At 46.0% G+C, this 15489-nt stretch overlaps 1 protein-coding gene and 1 pseudogene across 3 annotated transcripts in view; both read left to right on the top strand.

The window, feature by feature from the left end:
- The first annotated feature begins 10453 nt into the window (after positions 1-10453).
- Positions 10454-11614, top strand: LOC308248579 (interleukin enhancer-binding factor 2-like; annotated as a pseudogene). The gene has a single exon. The product of its transcript is annotated as an interleukin enhancer-binding factor 2-like (transcript).
- Positions 11615-14618: 3004 nt separating this feature from the next.
- The window catches only part of GALNT12 (polypeptide N-acetylgalactosaminyltransferase 12), a 26978-nt gene continuing 26107 nt past the window's right edge, over positions 14619-15489 (top strand). The window contains exon 1 of one of the 2 annotated variants that reach the window (XM_080668049.1): positions 14619-15023. In XM_080668049.1, the coding sequence (XP_080524175.1) occupies positions 14659-15023 (365 nt within the window). In that variant the 5' untranslated portion in view covers positions 14619-14658. The remainder of the gene's footprint in view (positions 15024-15489) is intronic. The other variant, XM_080668050.1, reaches the window with a different exon arrangement.

Raw genomic sequence — 15489 nt, forward strand, 5'->3', positions numbered from 1 at the left:
AATGAAGACTTTTGTTTCTATGAAAATCCTGAGCAATTGCATCCTTGGTCTTATTCTATTTATTCAGTGTCTTTTCTTATATTTTTACCAACTAGTTGTCCCATTATAAAAGTAATATACATGGTAAAAAAAATTTTCACCAAACAAAAGCAAAACCCCTTTCCCCCTCCCCCCCCTCAGTTCTACTCCCCATAGGTAGCCAATATTCACATTTTGTTTATCTTTCCAAAAATGCACACATTCATATAGGCATTCATCTAGCTTCTTGATTTCAAGTAGCAGAAATTAACCCTCTGGAGAATATAAGCAGAAAGGGGATTTAATACAAGGTTTCTTCATAGCTCACAGATCCCATGAGGGCCAGAGAACCAGTCTCAGAAGTTTCACAACCAGGAACAAGGTCCCAAATCATGCCATAGATGTACCCTATCCCAAGGTGGCATCTGTACCAGCCCTGAGATCAGAGTGTCTAAATGGCCTGGGTCATGCGCTTTGCCTGTCAGAAAAGGAGGCTGGGAAAGTGTGTTTCTGGCATTTTCAGCATCTCTAAGGGGAAGTAGGCTCCAGTATAAGTGTCTGAGAAGGTAGGAGACTCGCTCCAGTGTAGGAAGGAGGTTCAGATGCTGGGCAGCCAAAAAGGATAACAAATGTCCACTACAAATACTTCCTCGAGAGTGGACAACTGCTGCTTACACCTGCCTGGCCCCTCTTTCTCTGGGAAGAAACATTCTCTTTCTTTTGGGGAGCCTCCCTCCCTGACTCTCAGTCCATGCGGTTCAGTGGTTAGCATATATCCAAGCCCATCTGCTTGCCTCAGCCCAGGATGTTTTTATTAAAGCAACTAGGAATGAGGCCCCTTCTACTGAGGTGGTCAGTTGTCAGGATGCCAGGATGCTGTAAGCCAAGCTGGTGCTCGCTCTGCCACCGCTTGAAGACAGCCTGCCTGATAGTGAAACCACCACATGAGAAACCAGAGGCAAGTGATAGGAAGAGACAGAGTCAGAAATTCCACCCCCTCCCTCCTTTTATGGTTAGGTTTGTTTTGAGCAGGATCCTCGTCAGTCATTTGCAATCCAAGCCTTCACAAATGTATATTTTACTTTTTAAATGAATGGGTTCATACTATGCATACTGTTCTAAATCTTTCGGGATTTTTTTTGTTGTTTTCATTTAGCAAATGGTTTGAGCATCTTTCCATGCAGGTGAGTATAGAGCTACTACATCCTTTTTAATGGTTGTATGTAACACCATTAAACAGATGTACCATAATTTAATCATTTTAATGATGCACAATTAGCTTGTTTCCAGTTTTCTGCTATTATAAAAAAATCTGCATTGAACAATGCTTGTAGCAGTCAAGGTCCCAGCAGGAGACAGATGGCACACTTGGCTGAGGGAATGAGGAACATTTACTGAAGGATTGATTCCAGAAGTGTGGGCCAGGTTTACTAAGAGCCCCAAGGGTTGGTGCAGTACTCCAAGGCTGGTGACAGTTGGGAGCCATTACCACCCCAGGCCAAAGGTGGGGAAAGAGAGAGCAGTGACTGGAATTCTGCACCAGAGAAAACTGGAGAGATCTATCTAATAGGAGCTATAATCTTTGGTAGAGGGACACAGCCAACCCACAGAGACCCAATAGGGAGCGATTCCCATAGGAATAAACACCTCTGACTTCAACCTCCTCCTGCCCTCTGATCTCTTGCTCATGCTCCTCATTGGCCAAACCCAACTTTTGACCAGAGGTTCAGAGTGTGCTGATGGAGTCCTCACAGTGGGCCTCCCAGGGTTCAGAGGAGGGAGGAGAGCGATGTGGCAGGTAAATAAAGATTCCAGTATCTTGCTGCTCAAAGTGGGGTTCTTGGCCCAGCAGCATTGGTACCAACTGGGAGCTTCTTAGAAACACAGCATCTCGGGTCCACCCCAGACCAACTGGACCAGAATCTGCATTTCAACATGACCAACAGGTGATTCGTATGCACAGAGTTTTTGAGGCATGGACCCAGCACATCTTTGCATATAAATTATTTATGAACTTTCTTCTAGTATTTTTTTCATTGATTCCTGTATGGGTTTGGGTCCTCTGAGAATCAAATGCAAAATGGCATTTTTGGGGGTGAAATGCTTGTGTAGGATAAAGGGGGAAGGAGGAGGAAAAGGGAAGGAGAGCCTTCAGGGCATGATGCAGGCCTGACACCTGGGAAAGGAGAGTGGGAAGGGAGGAGGCTTGGGTAGGAAGAGCTTTAGACCGCCATGCAGTTCTGCGGTGCAGCCACACTAAAGGGGCGACCCGACCAAAGGTGGCCTGCTAAGGTGTATGGCATCACACAGAAATGGCTGGATTCTGGTATCCCCATCATGCTCAGTCACTGACCAGGAGAAACCAGGGGAAGCAGAGCCTCAGCAAGAATTCCAGAGAGGACCTGAAGGCACAGCCCCTGGAGGCTCTCAGGCAATTTGCTCTCCATCAGGTTATCTTGAAAGGCGATCTGAGCAGTGTGCCGCTATTGCCAACACAATCCCCATTCAACCAGCATTTATTGAGTTTTCTGTATGCCAGGCATTATGTGTGTTGGATGAGAGGGCCACAGCCCCTGGCCTCTAGAGAATCACAGATGGTGGCAGAACAGGGTCATCTGTGCACTTTTGTTGTCAATTCAAAGGAAGGTACCCCGTTTGGAGAGGGGAGGAGGAAGTATTGCTGATGGCTTCATGGGAGAGCTTGGCCACAAGTTGGGCCTAAAGACTGGGTGGGGTCTGGATAGTTGTAAGAAAAGAGAGAAAACAGGTTGGAAAGAGAGAGCAGGAGGATAGAGAGACCAGAGACTGGTGCAGTGGATTGGCAAGGAGGTAAGGAGGGCTTGCTAGGAAGTAAAATAATCTCTCTATTTACTTTTAAATGTCTAACATTTTTTCCTAATAAAGTAATCATGTTTGTTGTAAAGAATCCCAGGACTGTGAAAATATAGTCTGCTAGCTCCTTGAGATCAATGGCTTTGGGTGTTTACCACCATATCCCCAGAATCTAGCACACTGCCCACCAAGTGGTAGGTGACCAATAAATATTGGTTCAAAAATAAATAAATTGAATGAAAATGAAAGGATCACTGAATCTCACATATCAGAAGTAAGTATAATACAGTTAATGGTTTTGTGAATATTCCTGTAGAGTTTTTTTCCTTTTGTGTATGTTAACACCTTTTACGAAAATACAGTCATGCTATCCATACAGCTCTACAACATGCTTTTCTTTTTTTTTTTTAAATATATTTTATTGATATTTTACAGAGAGGAAGGGAGAGGGATAGAGAGCTAGAAACATCAATGAGAGAGAAACATCGATCAGCTGCCTCCTGCACACCCCCTACTGGGGATGTGCCCGCAACCAAGGTACTTGCCCTTGACCGGAATCGAACCCGGGACCCTTCAGTCTGTAGGCCGACGCTCTATCCACTGAGCCAAACCGGTTTTGGCGACAACATGCTTTTCTTAACAATGCATCTTAAGCACATTTTTATGTTAAACACCTACAATTAGTGTAATTCTTTTTTAAAATATATTTTTATTGATTTCAGAGAGGAAGGGAGAGGGGAAATTAGATGAGAGAGAATCATCTCTCAATGATGAGAGAGAATCATCGATTGGTTGCCTCCTGCACACCACCTACTGGGGATCGAGCCCGAAACGGGCATGTGCCCTTGACCGGAATTGAACCCAGAACCCATCAGTTCACAGGCCGATGTTCTATCCACTGAGCCAAACCAGGTAGGGCCAATTAGTGTAATTCTTGTTAATAACACTATGGTATATTAGTGCATGGATGTGCAATACTTTATTTTATAATCTCCTATTCATGAACAGTTGGGTTGTTTCCAACTTTTTGCTTCTAAAAACAGTATTACAATAAGCTTCCTGTATGTTCATTGTTTGAGCACTTGTGATCCTGTTTCTGTTGGATAAATTCCTAGATGTGCGATTGCAGAATCAAAGGGATGTGAATATTAACATTTCTAATAAATGTTGCCTAATTGCTTTCCCAGAAGTTGTACCAGTTTGCATTCCTACCAAAAGAGTATGAGAGTGTCCATTTATTCACATCCTTGGCAACACTGGAATTGACAATATTTTTAATCTTTGTCAATCTAATAGGTAAAACAATATTTCAGAGTAATTTTAATTTGTATGCATTTTAAATAGAGATTTTAATCTCTCTTTGGGGGAACTGTCTATTCAAATCCTCTGGCCATATTTATTTCTGTTTGTTCTTTTTAATTTTCCCTGTTTATTCACATACTGGGTAAATGTCATCTGCAAATATCTCTTTCTGATTTGTCTTTTGTTTTTTGAGTTTATATTATTTTGGGCCGTATAAAATTTTAAAAAATTTATGTAGTAGTCAAATTTATAAATCTTTTCCATTATGGCCTTTGGGTTTTTTCATCTAGTACTTTACTCTTTGATTTTTTTTTTTTTTTTACTTTGACATCTTTTTATCATTTGAGATTTATTTTGGTGGGAAGTTGGGATTTAATTTTATTTTTTCCAAATGGCTATCAAGTTGCTCCAATCATTGATTGAATTAGCCATCTTTTCCCCTCTAATATTTGAAATACCATATCTACATATATCAGCTTATGATCTAAAAGGGATGTAATGACCCCCATGAAGGGAGCTAATACAACAAATCAAAAGTGCCTTCTAGAGAAATCTGTTTGTTCATCAAACTCCAATGAGATGAGATGAGATGATGTGGTCAAAGAACAAATAAACCACCCCACCAAACTAATAACAAACCCAAGGAAAGGACACAGTACTCAAATTGGGAAGAGAATCAAGGTTCCAGCCAGATTTGTCTTCTATGGATGCCAAGTTGTCGTCATTAGCATTTATCTAGTGCTCACCCTGGGCAGAAACCATTCTTAGTGTTTTACCTCTATTAACAAGCTGTTGTGTACATTTCTACTAGTAATAGCTCGCAGGTAGTACCAACGCTGCTGGTCCAAGGACCACACTTTGAGCAGCAAGGTAATGGACATCTTCCATTTGCCCTTGCAGAAACTCTCTCCACTCTGCTTTGTGCCCAGAGAAGCTGTCTGTGTGGATGGTGTCACTCAAACCTCCAAAACACCCTACTCAGGAGGTCCTATTATTGTCCCCACCATTTTACAGATGAGCAAATTCAGCTGAGAGAGGTTAAGTAACTTACCTAAGACCACTCAGCAATCTGTGATGGGACTGGGGTTTGGGCTCAGGAAAGTCGGCTCTAAGGCTGTGCTCCCACCCACTAAGCTAAGCTGTCCTTTAATGTCGCAGCAGCCTGCCAGAAACCCGAGTGCTGGGAAATCCTGAACCAGACATGAGGAGACATGCACTCAAAACCTTGCTTTGCACTTGTGTGTAGCATGACCTTGGAAAAGTCACTTTGCTCTCTGAGCCTGCTTTCTCATCTGTCTACCTTGCAAGGTTGTCCTGAGGGTGAAATAAAATGGTAAGTGAAAAATAAAGTCTAGCAGTTTATGGCATGTGTAGGTGCTCAATAAATCGCAACTTTTATCCATTACCTGGGACTTGAACCTATGTCTTATAAGGCCTAATTCCATCGCTCTTTTCTCTGCACCTAAGCCTCTGTTGGGAAGCATCCCAATTTGGTAGGCTGATCCAAGACACTATGAGGTGTACTCCTCCTCTGTTTTCTAATCTGACCACAGATCTTAACTGTGTTGGGTGTCTGGACAGAGGCCAAAACGCACAGCCCCAGGTGTTTACTATCACTCCTGCTTCCTGGCACCAATTAGCAGACTGTTCTGTGGGTGGAGTCACTTCCTACTAGTCAGGTAGCAGCAGCAGGTTGTCCTAAGTGGGAGCTGCTTTGCATGGTTGGCTCCAAACTCCTCTCCCCCTCGGAGAGCCTGAGGGAGATGCTCACAGAAGGCCCCTTTCCTTCAGGGGGCTCAGTAACCGTAGGCTGTGAGTTGACAAGGATGGCAAGTTAGAGCTTAACTTGTTTAAAGCCCTCTGCCTGCTCTGGGACTCAGGGTCCCTTCTGTAAAAAGAGAATCAGATGGAATTTGTGCTTTTTAACTTTTTTTGCCTCTGGTCTATGAGAATAGAGAATATTTGATAAAAAGTTTTAAACACACACACACACACACAGAGAACAGCTTGTATACTCTATCCCATTGGTCGGCAAACTCATTAGTCAACAGAGCCAAATATCAACAGTACAACGATTGAAATTTCTTTTGAGAGCCAAATTTTTTAAACTTAAACTTCTTCTAACGCCACTTCTTCAAAATAGACTCGCCCAGGCCGTGGTATTTTGTGGAAGAGCCACACTCAAGGGGCCCAAGAGCCGCATGTGGCTCGCGAGCCGCGGTTTGCCGACCACTGCTCTATCCTACTGGCGATATAACATACACTCACACACACACACACACACACACACACTGGCACTGGGCACCAGAAGAGGGTGTCCCAGATTAACCTAAAATATGATTTCAAATCTCTGACATCACTTTAACATGCAGGTACCCCTGTAAACATTAGTTCCTCAGAGAAGCCTTCCTACAACCCTAACTGGACCAAGTTCTATTATTATAAGCACCTTTAGCACCCTGTAATTCTTTAGCACCCTGATACCTTCAAACAGGTACCTTTTAATGTCTGCTTATTCCATTATACTCTAGGCACCATGATGTGAAAATCTCTCTTTTGATAACGATTCTTCCCTTGACCAAACTCGAGTCAGGCTCCTCTGAGACTTCTCAATTAGGACTCAACCTTGGCCTATAAACACTATAGACTCTCAACATAAATGATTTTATCCACCTACCTCTCCTCACATTAAAAGAAACACTAACATAGTTTCTCACTGCTCAAGGTTGCATCTCTAGTATGACCCTGGCCCCCCCTTAGGTGCCTGTCTGAGAAAGCTGAAAGCTACCCAAAGAATTCAGAGTTCTGGCTAGCACCTGACCCTTTCTTATAATGCTTACTAAAAAGGGCTTAGGCCCTGGGTGGGTGGCTCAGTTGACTGGAGTATCATCCTGTATACCAAAGAAAGGTTGTGGGTTTAATTCCCCGTCATGGCACATACCTAGGTTGCAGGTTCAATCCCTGGTTGGGGTGTGAACTGGAGGCAAATGATCGATGTTTCTCTCTCACATCAATGTTTTTTCTCTTTCTGTCCATACCCAGTTCATGACTTTTACCTTGTGACCCAAGGTGGTTGCTTGAGATCCAGCTTTCATATCCAAATCCAGCCAGCAAGGAGAAGGAAGGGTAGGAAGTTTCTTTAAAGGACATTATTTAGGAGGCCCATCTTATGGCCCATTAGCAGCACCCTGAGTCACATGGCCATCTATATTTAGCTGCAGGGAGGCTGGGAAATCTGGTCTTATTTTGGAAGACCATAGAAACAAACAAGTGAAAAAAATCAAGGGTTCTACTCTTAAGTAAGAAGAGCAGAATGGACCTAGCTAGTTTGGCTCAGTGGAGAGAGGGACAGCCCACAGACTGAAGGGTCCCGGGTTCGATTCCAATCAAGGGCATGTACCTGGGTTGCAGGCTCAGTCCCTGGACCACGGCTGTGTGTGGGAAGCAAGCAATCAATGTGTCTCTCTCACATTAATGTTTCTCTCTGTGTGTCTCTTCTCCTCCCTTCCACTCTCTCTAAAAATCAATGGAAACATATCTTCCGGTGAGGATTAACAAGAAGAGCAGAATAAATATTTGCAGACATCCAGCAGTTTCTGTCACACCTTTTTATTCCATTCTATTTCCTGTTCTGTCACAGATCAGCTGTGGGCCTGGACAACATACTTTCTTTGTTCTTGGCACCAGTTTTTCTGGTAATTAGGGAAGAGAGAGCTTCGATCTAATAAAGAAGTTCAGAGTATTAAGCAGATAAACATGTCAGTGCTCTGGTTTCAGGGAGAACTGGAGCCCCACCCAGTAAGCCTTCTCTTTAACTTTCCTGGTTGGTTCCCCAGAGTTTCTGGGAGCAGACTTTGAAACTCACAGATTAGATGATCACAGAGGCCCTTCTAGCAAGGAGACCTGAAGAATTCCTGTTTGTTACATTTTGGGAGTAACCTCTCTCTGCCCTTAACCAGGTTGTGCCCTCTATTATGTACCTCTCTAGTGAGTTCAAGTAGATGCCTATAACAGTGAGTGTGAGACACAAGCCTGCCATTAATTGCCCACCCACTGTGTGTTTGGCACTGTACCGAGCTCTGAGAACATAATGTGATCACCGCTGCTACTCTTAAGTCCTTTACATATTTTTGTTGTTGTTATTACAAGGCCAGGGTTGATTTCAACACAATCCAATGTACCAAATGCTGTAACCAAGTATGATGGTGTTATGGACTGAATTGGGTCCTCCTAAAAGATGTATTGAAGCCTTAGTCCTTGGTACCCACCAATGTGACCTTATTTGGAAATAGGGTCTTTATAGATGTAATTGAGTTAAAATAAGGTCATTAGAGTAGGCCCAAATCCAATATGACTCATTTCCTTAGAAGAAGAGTAGAAGGGGCACAGATACAGACACACACCAGAAAAATGCCATATGTTGGCGGAGGCAGAGATTGGAGTGAAGCACCCACAAGCTAAGGAATGCTAAGGATTGCCAGCAACCTCAGACACTGAGAGAAAGGCATGGAACATTCTCTTCTGGAGCCTTCAGAGAGAACATGGCCTTGCTGACAGGACAGGTTAATTTTGGACTTCTAGTCTCCAGAACTGTGGAGGAATAAATTCTTGTTGTTTTTTAGCCAGTGTGTGTGATAGTTTGTTATGATAGCCCTAGGACAGTGGTCGGCAAACTCATTAGTCAACAGAGCCAAATATCAACAGTACAACGATTGAAATTTCTTTTGAGAGCCAAATTTTTTTAAAATATATTTTATTGATTTTTTACAGAGAGGAGAGGAAGGGAGAAGGATAGAGAGCTAGAAACATCAATGGGAGAGAAACATCGATCAGCTGCCTCCTGCACACCTCCTAGTGGGGATATGCCTGCAACCCAGGTACATGCCCTTGACTGGAATCGAACCTGGGACCTTTCAGTCCGCAGGCCGATGCTCTATCCACTGAGCCAAACTGATTAGGGCGAGAGCCAAATTTTTTAAACTTAAACTTCTTCTAACGCCACTTCTTCACAATAGACTCACCCAGGCCGTGGTATTTTGTGGAAGAGCCACACTCAAGGGAACAAAGAGTCACATGTGGCTCGCGAGCCGCAGTTTGCCGACCACGGCCCTAGGAGACTAATAGAGATGGTCAGTTTGATGTGTCAATTTTCTAAGCTTTAATCCTCAGTTATTCAATCAAGCACTAATCTAGATGTTGCTGTAAAGGTATTTTGTAGATGATGAATGCTTACAACCAGTTGACTTTCAGTAAAGATGGGACTGACTTAATCAGTCAAAAGGCCCTAAGAGCAGAACTGAGGTTATCCTAGAAAATAAGAAATGCTGCCTGTGAACTATGACTTCAGCTATTGCTAGAGTTTCAGCTTGCCCTTCCTGATGGCTGCCTTATAGACTTTGGATTTGCTTATCCAGGCCCCACAAGTAGCATAAGCCAATTCCTTGCAATAAATTTCTTAATGCATCTCCTACTGGTTCTATTTCTGCAATGGAAACCTGACTAAGACACAACAGGATGATGCAATCTTGAAATACATTTGCCTAAAAATCTATGGAATTGCTGAAGGCTTTGCAGAGGAGGAGGCTTTTGGCAGAGACTTAAAGGATGGATAGGGGTTTGCCAGGTGGGGAAGGGCATTTCTAGTAGAGGGAACAGTGTGTGCAAAGACCTGGAGTGGTGAAGCCCTACCCCTTTTCTCCTAGTGGCTGGGAATAGGCTTTGCAGAATTTGGAGCTACATTCTGAGGTCCTCTCCTGTCAAGCAGAGGACTTCAGTGCTTGTCCTGGAGGCCAGGGATTCTCTCTCTTTTAAAATTCCTCATTCTGTCTATTTTTTTAATTGAGATATAACTTTCATAAGTTAAGCCAGTGGTCGGCAAGCTCATTAGTCAACAGAGCCAAATAGCAACAGTACAACGACTGAAATTTCTTTTGAGAGCCAAATTTTTTAAACTTAAACTTCTTCTAATGCCACTTCTTCAAAATAGACTCACCCAGGCCGTGGTATATTGTGGAAGAGCCACACTCAAGGGGCCAAAGAGCTGCATGTGGCTCGCGAGCCGCAGTTTGCCGACCACTGAGTTAAGCTAATAGGTTTTAAAGAACTTGATGAATTTTTTACATATGTATATATCCATGTGATTCACATAAAAAGATATTTATGGAAGATTCCACATTATTAACCGGTAAATATTTATGAGAGAATCCACATTACTGACCGGTAAATATTTATGAAAAAAAAATCCGCAGTACTAACTGGTAAATATTTATGGAAGTATCCGCATTAGAGCAGCACGGTTGGTGTGGCTTCCATTGTTCAGGATTTAGGGCGCCATGAGGGGCGACAGAGGCCGAGGTCGTGGAGGGCGCTTTGGTTCCAGAGGAGGCCCCGGAGGAGGGTTCAGGCCCTTTGTGCCCCATATCCCATTTGATTTCTATTTGTGTGAAATGGCCTTCTCTTGGGTTAAGGCAGCACCTGATGAATCTTCCTGCAGTGACGCATTGCTGAAAAGAAATCAGGACCTTGCTCCTAATTCTGCTGAACAGGCCCCTATCCTTTCTCTGGTGACAAAAATAAACAATGTGATTGACAATTTGATTGTGGCTCCATGGACGTTTGAAGTGCAAATTGAAGAAGTGTGACAGGTTGGATCATATAAAAAGGGAACAATATCTACAGGACATAATGTGGCTGACCTAGTGGTAATCCTAATGTCGTGGAAAGCCTAAGAGCACAGGATCCTTCTGAAGTTTTGACCATGCTGACCAATGAAACTGGCTTTGAGATCCATTCTTCTGATGCTACCGTGAAGGTTCTCATTACAACAGTGCCACCCAATCTCAGAAAACTGGATCCAGAACTACACTTGGACATCAAAGTGTTGCAGAGTGCCTTAGCAGCCATACGGCATGCTCACTGGTTTGAAGAAAATGCTTCTCAGTCCACAGTTAGAGTTCTCATCAGACTTCTGAAGGACCTGCAGATTCGTTTTCCTGGCTTTGAGCCCCTCACACCCTGGATCCTTGACCTACCTGGGCACTAAGCCGTGATGAACAACCCCACCAGACAGCCTTTGGCCCTAAATGTGGCAGACAGGCGTTGCTTGCAGATTCTGGCTGCAGGACTGTTCTTGCCAGGGTCAATGGGTATCACAGACCCCTGTGAGAGTGGCAGCTTCAGAGTACACACAGTCATGACTTTGGAACAGCAGGACATGGTCTGCCACACAACTCAGACTCTGGCCCGAATCCTCTCACATGGTGGCTTTAGGCAGATCCTTGGCCAGGAGGGTGATGCCAGCTATCTTGCTTCTGAAATATCTACCTGGGATGGAGTGATAGTGACACCTTCAGAAAAGGCTTAGGAGAAGCCACCAGAGAAGAAGGAGGGAGAGGACGAGGAGGAGAATACAGAAGAACCACCTCAAGGAGAGGAGGAGGAAAGCATGGAGACTCAGGAGTGACTGTCCCTTCTCTCCACCCTTCCTTACCCAAGAAGAAGATTGGAGCCTAAGCTAACTGCTACTGGGCTTTATATGGTGGCATTTCTGAGGGTTAGGGGAGACAGGAAAGAAAATAAAAATAAACTCAATGGAAGGAAATGTCATCCCACTGAATTCTTATATTGACTTAGGAGCCAGAAGTCTCCCATCTCTAGGGAAGCAGGTTACCAACTTTTCTTCATAATATTGCAGAATCCCCAGCTCCTTGAAACCTCTCTCAACCAGTACTTGGTTGTTGACATGTCAACTGTTCATGCCTAGAAAAAAAATTTTTTTCTAAGAAAAATAAAGTACTTCCTAGTAGGGTTACAAAAAATCCACATTACTAACCTGTAGAGAGCACCTGAGAAGGCACATGGGTATTTCTTTAATTATTGTCAGCTGAATCCAGTGGCGTTGGCAAAGCCACATCCTGGAAACACACTTTGCCAGAGGCAGGAGTGTTGTCAGCTTGACCTTCAGCCCAGGTGCCAGGGGGTGGGTTTTGTTATTTAAATCCAGCCAAACACCAGGAATGAATGTGACTCCTGCCCACCCAAGAATGCACATAATCTCCTTTGTCTTGACTTTTAGTAAAACTTCCTGTTTTTTGCTGTATAAAATAAACACGCTGTATTGGCTCTGGGTCCCTGTCCCTGTCTCTCCATCAGAGGACAGCGTTCCCACTCAGCCCCAGCTTTTTCCTTCCATCTCTGTGTCTGTCTCTTTCATTTTCTCAATCCCCAGCCGCCCCTACTCAGGAATCAGACCACTCTCTAGCCTCGCTGGATGCGGAAAAGAGAGAAATATTTACACTAACCAGTAAATATTTATGAAAAAATCCTCATTATTACCTGGTAAATATTTATGCAAGAATCCGCATTACTAACTGGTACACCTGGGAGAAGTCTCAGGAGGACTGGAGGATGGAATAGGGGCCATGTGAAGATGGAAGGGATGCAGCCAGGAGCCCCCAGAAAGTGAACAGGCAGGAAGGACCCGGAGCCCTTTGAGGGACCACAGCCCCCGACACACTGATTTCACATTCTGGCCCCAGAATGGGGAGAGCACACATTCCTGTTTGTTTTGGGCAGTCTGTAATCATCAGAGCAGCAGCTTCAGGAAATAGACCTTACCTTGCTCCTCCTTTTTGGGCTTTGACCGGGTCTGGGAACATCTGAGCCCTGTCCCCCGGCACAGGAGATCCCCTAGACCTCTCACTGCAGGGGCTCACAGGGAGATTCATCTCTGTGTCTGTGCCTCGGCCCTGTCTCTCACCACCCCTGTCTCTCACTCCTTGGCAGTGACAGTGTAGCAGTGTAGTGGGCACACCAGAGCAGGCTGCTTGGTAGGAAGTGCAGGCTTTGTGGCTCAGGGACTTCTCGCCACCTTGCTGAGCCCTCAGCTACAGGATGATGCAGGGTACCACACATCCCCGCCCTTACCTCCCAGGCCTTCCCACCAATGAGTCCAGCCTGGGTCCCTGCTTCCAGGAGCACCTGGGTTGACAGGAGCCAGCAACTGGGTTGTTGTGCCCATATTCTAGATGCCAAAACTGAAGCTCAGAGAGGGGGAACAGAGGTCCCTACCCTTAGCCCACCTCCCCCTCAACTCAGCCCAGCTCACAGAGGGCTCCTCCAGCTCCCAAAAAGGGCAAGGTCACGTGGTCATGCCAGACAAGGGGGCGGGGCCACCTGAGCAGCTGAAAGTGGGCAGGTGAACAGGGGCAGGGCCAGGTGATGAGTCCTACCAGGTGTACCAGTTAATAATGCGATTTTTTTTCAACAGATGGAGTTACACATACTAGTACAATCAGGGCTGGCATTAGGATGTGAGCGAGGTGAGGTGAGCCATGGTCAGATTCTGCCTTTATTTAAAACTTCGATGTTTTGTTTCATCATGGATTTTTGCATTCATTTTGATTTTGAAAAATATTATTTATTTTGATTACTGAGTTTTTTTGGCCCACTCTTAAATTTTGCACCTCAGAGAGATCTTCGTGTCTCATTCTAGTCTTGACCTGTTAAGTATTTCCAGCCCCTGTGGCTCCCTTACTCCCTCAATGCCTCCAAAGGAAACCTGGAGCCAAGGCCCAGGGTATTTACCATGAACTGATGGCCTGTCATGTGTGCGATCATATTATGGGTGTGTATGTGTGTGTTTTTCTGAGGGGATAGTTCATTGCTTTGATCAGCTTCTTGGAGGTATCTGTAAAGTGAAGCTAAGAAACACAAATACCTGCTAGGAGGGAGCCAGAGGAGGCTTTGTTATTCAAGGGATCTGAACAATATGTCTTAGGTGGGGCCTGCAGGCCTCAGTGGACAGCCTGGTGTCACTTAGCCTTGCAGTGCCTCAGTCTTCTCATCTGTAACATGGAGTTTATAACCTTAGTACTCACTTACTGGACTGCATAAGGGTCAGATGTGATAATGGCAGTAAAATTCTTAGCACCCTGTAGCCAACATTTACTGAGTGCTTACGATGTGCCAGGCGCTGAGCTAAAGGTTTTATGTCATTACCTTTTGTTTTTATTTTTTTAATATATTTATATTGATTTCAGAGAGAAAGAGAGAAGGAGAGAGAGAGAAACATCAATGATGAGAATCATTGATCGGCTGCCTCCTGCCCACCCCCACCCCCACCCCCACCCCCACCCCCACCCCCACTGGGGATCCATCCTGCAACCCGGTACAGTGCCCCGACCAGGAATAGAACTCTGATCAGGGTTCATAGGTCGACACTCAACCACGCTGGCCAGGCCGTTATATTTTAAATAATACACACAGCCCAGCCAGCAAGGTGCAAGTCTCTGCAAGCCCACGCAGAATGGTAAGGAATGGCCATCCTACTCCTCCAGGGGACCCGGCTCCAGCGGGTGGGCGGGCAGGGAGGGAAGGGGGCGGGGCGCAGGTGGGGCGGGCAGGGGGCGGGCCAGGGCGGGGCGAGGCGGCGCTGTTCCGGGATCCGGGTCCCGGCTGCCCCGCAGCCGTGGGGCGCGCCGAGCGCTGGCAGCGGCTGGTGGGCGCATGTGGGGGCGCTCAGCGTGGCGGCGCTGCCCACGGGGGCTAAGGCGCGGCCGGGAGGCGTTGCTGGTGCTGCTGGCGTTGCTGGCTCTGGTCGGGCTGGGCTCGGTGCTGAGAGCGCATCGTGGGGCCAGGGCGGCCGAGCCGAGACCCTCGCGCACCCCGCGCTCCGGCCGGCGCGACCCGGTCCTGCCGCGGCCACCAGTGCCGGAGGACGCTTTGGGCGCGCGGGGCGAGGCGGTGCGGCTGCAGCTGGAGGGCGAGGAACTGCGGCTGCAGGAGGAGAGCGTGCGGCTGCATCAGATCAACATCTACCTTAGCGACCGCATCTCGCTGCACCGCCGCCTGCCGGAGCGCTGGAACCCGCTGTGAGTCCGCAGGTGGCCGGGAGGAGCCTTGCCCGCGGAGTCCGGGCACCTCAGTTTCCGCATCTGTGGAGTGGCCTGGTAGCAGTGGGGTCTCAAAATACTTGGGGGTTGCGTGGCTTGAGTCTTTCTCAGGACTTGGCAGTGGAAGGGTTCATATTGGGGGGAGGGGCGCAACAAAGTTTTAAAAAATGAAAACAGAGAAATGTCAGAAATTGAGGAATCTGTTCCAATGTGGTCTCTTGGCTCTCTCTCTCTTCAGAAGGTTTGTCATTCGGTCCAGAAAAGTGGGGGTCGGGGCTAAGCCGACAGGTTTAAGATGAGACCCCCATTGGGTGTCCTTCCTGGGTCCCACAGCACCCTCATTCCAGTTCTGCCAGTATCATCCTGCCTTGGCAAAGCCAAGGACTCCTGGGGTTCAAGACAGGCTCCATTTAGTTATGTGTGTGCCTGGGCCATGAAGGATTCC

Source organism: Plecotus auritus (genome assembly GCF_963455305.1).
Source record: "Plecotus auritus genome assembly, chromosome: 5".
Classification (NCBI taxonomy): Eukaryota; Metazoa; Chordata; class Mammalia; order Chiroptera; family Vespertilionidae; genus Plecotus; species Plecotus auritus.